At 60.5% G+C, this 6,990-nt stretch overlaps 1 protein-coding gene across 1 annotated transcript; it reads right to left on the bottom strand.

Moving 5' to 3' along the window:
* Positions 1 to 1,005: 1,005 nt before the first annotated feature.
* LOC126444219 (uncharacterized) lies at positions 1,006 to 2,997 on the bottom strand. Its single transcript, XM_050090962.1, has 2 exons — positions 1,996 to 2,997; positions 1,006 to 1,503 (listed from the first exon to the last, which is right to left on the bottom strand). Exons 1-2 carry the CDS (start codon positions 2,995 to 2,997, stop codon positions 1,006 to 1,008), a joined length of 1,500 nt encoding a protein of 499 aa, XP_049946919.1.
* Positions 2,998 to 6,990: the final 3,993 nt, after the last annotated feature.

Raw genomic sequence — 6,990 nt, 5'->3', positions numbered from 1 at the left:
TTGCGGTGTTCGCGGACGGCCGCAGTGATGGCACGACGCATGCGGTTTACGCGGCGTTTCGTTTCTGGCTGTCTCGTTATTTGCCACTCACGGAAAAGATGGTTCTTCGCCACTATAAGTTCCCGTATTGCTTGCGGGAGGCGTCGCGACCTGTCTTGCGGCTGACGTGTGCGACCAGGTGTGGCAGTCTCTGCAGCTCGCAGGAGCGCCTGATTTAGGGAGGTGATGGCGGCTTCCGCCCCCACCTCCTCCGGATCAGGGGCATCTGTGAGGTACTCCCGTACCTCGGTTTGGAAGTGCTCGACGTTGATATTTTTGAAGGATGGACGACCGGCCCGCACCGCCGCGCCGACGACGTCTATGTCAAAGATCACCGGCAAGTGATCTGATGACAGAGCCGTCCTCGTCTCGGCAGTCGTAAACCGATCGACCCCCCTCAGTATAGCAACGTCGAGAACGTCTGGTTGTCCGCGCACTGGGATGTGGGTTGGGTCGTAGGGCCCTAGAATGATGGCGCCGTGTCTGAGGGCGGCGCGTTCAAGTCGGCGCCCGCTGACATTTGTGAGGCGGGAGTTCCAGTGGGCGGACTTTGCGTTAAAGTCCCCCCCGATGAACAGCCTCCCCTCCATGTCCAGTAGGGTGTCAAAATCGGCCTCTTGCAGGACACCCCGCGGCGGCCGGTATGCCGCCACGAAGGTGATCTTGCCGACAGACGTGTTGACGGTCACGCCGGTGGCTTCAATGTGCTCGAGTCGTGGCAGCTGCACCGGGTAGTGCCGCAAGGACGACCTAACATACGCCGCCGTTCCGCCGCCGTGGGTCGGCCGGTCAGTGCGGTAGCAGCTGTAGTTTGCGACCCTGACATGCACACCGGGTTTTAGGAATGTTTCGCAGACGAGGCAGATGTCTACTGCCTCGCTGTATAGAAATTCCCTAAATTCACCCTGCTGCGGTATAAGACTGTTTGCGTTAAAAACGCAAATAGTCAGGCCATGGGTATGGTCGTTATCCATGACTGGGGGGCTGGGCGATGGCCTGGAGGGCCGTCGCAGCTGCGGAGACTAGACTGGGTAGTTGTGTCATGATTCTGTTTAATGTTTGCAGTAGCGTCTGCAGATCATCTGTGATAGCGCTCGAGGCCGCGGGGGCGGGTGGCGCTGGGGCTGTACTAGGCTGGCACTGTTTTGCGATGGGTGTCTGCGCAGCAGGGGCAGCCTGTCCATTTTCGGCGCGGGTCGGGGGGGGCGGTGGGAGTAGCCCAGCAGCACTGGGTTCCGTCTGTGTGTTGGTAGGTGGTTGCAGGTTGCGGGCGGGTAGGCGGCGTTCACCGCGAGGCGGGGCCTGCTGTTCAGCAGCCCGTCTCCCGGCAACGGACGCAAAACTGACTCCTGGCTGCACTTTTTTGGCGGCCTTGCCACGCTTGCGGGATTTGAATGCGTTACAGCCCCTGTAGCTGGCAACATGCGGCTCACTGCAGTTGCAGCATTTGGGCTGTTCGTCGCGCTTTTTTACGCAATCACGGCTTTGGTGTGCACCTGCACACTTTACGCAACGCGCGGGCATGGTGCAGTTGTGTGCAACATGGTCTAAGCCTTGGCAAGAGTAACACTGAAGCCTCTTGCCTTTGGCCTTGAGTAGTTCGACTGAGACGTCGATGTCCGCAATTTTGTCGAGTTGGAAGATTTTCCTGTTGTCCTCGTTGTCCACTAGGACGACAAGGAACAACGGCATCTTTTTGTGCGTACGCGGCGATGTCATTAATTCTACCGTGCGCGCGGAAAAACCCGACTCCGCGAGTTCTTGTTTAAGGTGGGCAGGGTCCATCTTGATTGGCAGGTGGCGTATAACCACCTTTAGTAGCTTCAGGGACTCGGTGTTGTGGGTATAGCAATGGAGTCCCTGATCCCTAACGAGATCCATGAGCTTTTTGTGCTCGTCTATGGATGTTGGGAGGATCTTGTAGACGTTATTCGCTTGGACTTTGAATGACTTTACTTCCACCACTTCTTTAATCATGCGGCGGAGGTCCATGAACTCGTCGTCCCACGTCACGACTACTGGAGGGGGGCGTGTGTGTTTACGTGTTGGGGCGGCGGGTTCCGCTTCCATGACAACTTCGGTTGCCTCTGCGAACCGATTTGATGTGGCTGGCGGTGGGGCGAGCACCTTCTCCAGCCTTTTGGGCTTGGCAGTGTGCCGCCGGTTTGGTACGGTAAAACCGTCTTCCTCGGCTGCAGGGGGCGCTGTGGGGGCGTCTGCAGCAGCAGCCTTCTTTTTTGTTTGGCGCCCTTCAGGCGCGGTTACTGCGGTTTGTTCCTCAGAGTCAGAGGTGGCTGGTCGTTTCCGTGATGCCTGTTGCACATCCATCGGCATTTCTGCCGATAGAAGTGTCCCCAGGTTGGCTTCAGGAATTTCTAGTAGAACTGGCGTTGTTGGGTGCCGTGTTGGGTTGGGGTGGTCGCTGTCAGTCAGTCTCTGCGCGGCGAGGACTGGCGCGCTAGCGGCTTCTTCACTGGAATTGTCCGTTGGGGCGATCAGCAGCGCACTGGCTTCTTGAGTAGCCAAGACTGGTGACGCAACACCATTCGGGGCCGCCTCCGCCAGAGCAGCAACATCTTGAGTTGCTACACCCAGCAGGGCTCCCGGCGGAACAATCACCTCTTCTATGGCCGAGCGCGGCAGTTCACTCAGCGGAAAGGAAGACTCTGTTTGCGGCTGTTGTGCCCGGGCGGCGGCTAAGTCGTGGCGCACGAAATGTGCGTACGCCCTTTCCGCGGCCTCTTTTTCTGCGGGTGTTTCTGGCTTTGCTATGCGATTCATAATCACATACAGCTCAACGGCAGAGATGGGGCGGTAGCCTGAGGGGGCGCAAGAAGCGCCGACCGTGGACGCGGTATCGCTGTGGGCGGGTGGTGTGGCGGATGTTGCCGCCGACAGAGTGTGGTCTGTCGTGACAACATCCTCTATGGCGGTTAGGCAGCTATTATTTGGGTCCATGGGGCACCTGTAATTGAGAAAGAAAAGATGTAGATATCTAACTCTAGTGATCGCGGACTGGTCCCACGTGAAGGGGGTCCTGGATCACAGCGTGCCCTAACGTTCCCTAGGCGTGACGCAAATCGATTCCTGAATCGATTTGTGCCACAGCCAGTAGCAGATAACACGACAATTTTGCCGCTAACCAACCCGCGCGCGAGTAGTCAGCAGGAGAGACAAGCTTTTGCTTTTGCCACGCGGACGCCGTTGACCAACGCACCTTAACAAAGGCGCGCAGACAAAGACGCGCGAGAACAATAGCGCGAGCGAGACAATAGCAGCTGCGGTGAGCCAGAGCGTCCTCTCGCTACGGCGGCTCAGCGCGGTCTCCTTCTGTGCTGCAGAGCAGAGAATCACAAGGCCCAGCCAGTGTCGCGGGCGGGCGCGGACGGCCGAGAGAGCGGCCGCCACTCTGCGCGCCGCCGCGCCGCGCCTCCCGCGCTTGCTACCGCCCAACGTCCGACAGCCTGTGCGGAGCAGCCCCAAACCTGCGCCACAACCGCCCGCGCCTTTCAAACCACCGAGGATGGGGCTACACACAGCCACACCACAGTCGCCAACCAGTCGCCACGGCAGCGCCGCAAACCACGGCCAAACTGCAGCTACCGCGCGCTACAGCCTGGGTCGGCCCGCCGAGAATCGCCGCCCCCGCCCAAATGCCGCCCCCACAGCCCCAGCCGACGACCCGCCACAATGGCCAAACCTTCGGCAAAACTCCCACACCGTCGCCGCGGCAGCCCGGCCAGCGCGGCCGGCGCCACAGCCACACAAGCCGAGGCGTGCGGCGATGACGGCCGTGCAAACGCGCCTCCGCCGCCCCATCGCCTTCCGTCGCCCTCCCGCCGTTTCCCGATCGGCCCGCAGCCGTCGGGCCACATCGCGCGCCGTCCTCCTCCTCTCGCCCGCCAACATTCACAGCCGTTTCTCAACAATTGCCCGCCGCAAACGGACGCCGCCTGCGCAACAGGCGCCGCCGCCCCTCGCCGCTTCCGACCCAACCCCTCGACCGAGGCAAACCGCAATCCGAATCTACAGACCAACCCAATCTGCCGTCAAGCACACACGACAGCCGACCTTACACGTTACGCGTTACACATTACGTTTACACGTCTACGTTAGGTTAGGTTAGGTGGACGTGGGTTAGGTTAAGGGGACTTGGGTTAGGTTAAGCGTCAAACTTAGGTTAAGCATTCAAACACGTCAGGCGTCAGAGGTTAGGTTAGGTTAGGTTAGGTTAGGTTAGGTTAGGTTAGGTTACACGTTAGGTTAAGGGGTCAGTGCTAGGTTAAGAAGCGTCAAACGTAGGTTAAAAAAGCGTTCAAACGTGAGGCGTGAGCCGGACAGCTTACCTTACGTAGACGTTAGGGGCTCACAGGCTGAGCTCACCTCGCCACACCACAGGTTAGGTTCGGTTCGGTTCGGTTCGCTCGGCTCAGCGTAAAGCGCCGAGGTCAGGGTTACGTTCGTTCACCTTCGGGCGCCACACTTTCGGTTGAAAGGTCGCGACGGGACGACGTCGGCAGGCACGCCGCAAACGAACAAACACGTACAGACGACGTCGGAAACCGCCGACAGACGGGGGAGCAGCACGACCACGACCAGACACCGAGCGCGAACGAGACACACGCGAACCACCCCCACCGGCCAAAGGGCACCACACAACAACCCAGAGCACCACGTGTCGACACCAGAGCAACCCGCCGCTCACGCGACATGGCTGGCACCGAAGGGCAACCGCCCGCAACTGCGCTTTCCGCGCCGGCCCGGATGCACGTCGTGCTACAACAACACCACTACCGTACACAGCCGCTGTTCACAACATCACTATCAATGGCGCGCCCGCGGCTCGCCGCCGTCGCAGTCGCAGCCCCAACGCCAGCACTTTTGCACCACCATTCACACGCACCGCAACACAGCTCGCCGACACAGCCGAACAAAACAAACACCACACAACAACAGCAACAACGCCGCCGCCTCTACTTGTGCCGGCGACCCACCCCGCCGATGGCGCACCTTTCGCCAGCCGGCAATCGACACACACGCACCCACCCACCGGGGCCCAGTGCAAAAAAAAAAAAAAACACACAAAAACAAAAAAACCAAACAACACAAACGACACGGGAAGCGCACACCGCCACTTCGCGCGCACGCCACCAACCAGTCGTCGTCTCAAAATAACAAACACAAACAAAATAAACTAACAACTAGGGCAACACAAAACAAAAACGCCTCGCACGAACCGCCCACAAAAAGGACAAGCACACGCACAGCCTCTGCTGACGACCACGACGCAGCGGCACGCTGCTCCTGTCCCGCGCCCCGCGCCCCGCGCCCCGCGCCCCACTCGATTCACAACTCACGCGACACCGTCAACGACGGGCTCGCTTCCCGCAACCTACCACCTTTCCGCCACGACGCACAGCCCCAGCCCCACCCGACGACGCCCGTGGCAACGACTGCACTTTCACCACCGCCTCCCCCTTCCCCCCCAAAACACACACACACACACACAGCCAGCCAAAAACGCACTCGCGACCCACACATGCACGTGCATCGGCACACGCCAACCAGTCAACGTCGACAACCACACGCAAGGCTCGAAACGAAACCGGCGTCCTTCCACGTTGCCATCAAGCTACGCGACACAAGACACAAGGAACCAACACAACAGCCGGCCCCACTAATTCCCACTCTCACGCCGCAAAAAGCACACCGAAACCGCCAAACGCACGCACATTCCCCTTCGCACTGACACCACCGACCGGCTCGCTACCACACACCTCTCGGCAGCCGTTTCACGCCAATTCGCCACACCGCCCACACAGTCGACAAGCGCCCGCCCTGTACGGCACACGCAACGACGCAGCGCAGCAAAGGGCGCCCGCAACACATACCTCTCCGCCGCCCGACGCGCCAACCGCCACACCACACCGCCAGCCACTCGCAAATTGTGCACTGCCACCAGCCACACGTCCAACACGCCGCGCCGCCTCCGGCCACCCGCCAGGGGGCGCTCACGTCCGCGACAACAGCGCGGCCCGCCGGGCCGGGCCGAACCGAACCGAGCCGCCGCTGCTCTGCACTCGGCACGGCCACACCCTGCTGCAGACCGGGCTCGTCCCTCTGTACGCGTCTGCCTGCGCATCAACACAACACGACCTTTTTTTTTTTTTTTTTTTGTTTTCTTCTTTCTTTCTTTCTTTCTTTCTTTCTTTCTTTCTTTGGCCCTCTCTCCTTCCCGCCATGGCGGTTACGGCACCGCCTGCAGCGGCAGATTTTTTGCGCCCACACGCCTACTCCTACCACCATTAACCTTGCCCTGCCCTGCCCTGCCCTGCCCATCAACGTCGCAGTCGAACCGACGCTTGCCAACACACTGCCCACGTTCCTTTCTCTTTTCGGCCTACGCCCATTACGCGCCGCCGCCACAGCACCTTCCCTTCCCACAACACACCGACGTCATCACACGCACCCAAAACAGGGGCCACGACCGTGTTCCTCGCCCACTCCCATCCCGCACGGTACGCACATTCCCAACTACTACCGCGCACCCTCCCTTTCCAATCTGTGTGTCTCTGTGTCTGTGTCCTGCCCGCGCGTGACGCCTCTCAACATCCGCCGTCCCCCGTCCCGTTTTCGCCCCCATGCCGTCGTCGCGCCGCCTCCTCCCCGTCCACCGCCGCCCCTGTCCGCCCCGCACCACACCATACACCGCTGCTTGTCCCGGCCGTTGCCACCAAAGGCGCCGACCGCAAACGCGCCACGCCGCAGCCCCCGTGCGTCTCGCGCTCGCTTGCATCTCCGTGCCGACGCTGCCTCTCTTCCCACTCGCACTCGACCTCGACAACACAGTCTTTGGCTCCGCCACTGCGTGTTCCGGTGGTACGCACGCTGCAACACGTATGTATTCATTACCAGAGCGATGGCGAGGCATGACAGCATCTCTGTCTGACC

This window comes from Schistocerca serialis, unplaced genomic scaffold (genome assembly GCF_023864345.2).
Source record: "Schistocerca serialis cubense isolate TAMUIC-IGC-003099 unplaced genomic scaffold, iqSchSeri2.2 HiC_scaffold_25, whole genome shotgun sequence".
Lineage (NCBI taxonomy): Eukaryota > Metazoa > Arthropoda > Insecta > Orthoptera > Acrididae > Schistocerca > Schistocerca serialis.
The sequence above is the reverse complement of the archived record's forward strand: the minus strand, read 5'-3'. Positions and strand labels throughout refer to the sequence as shown.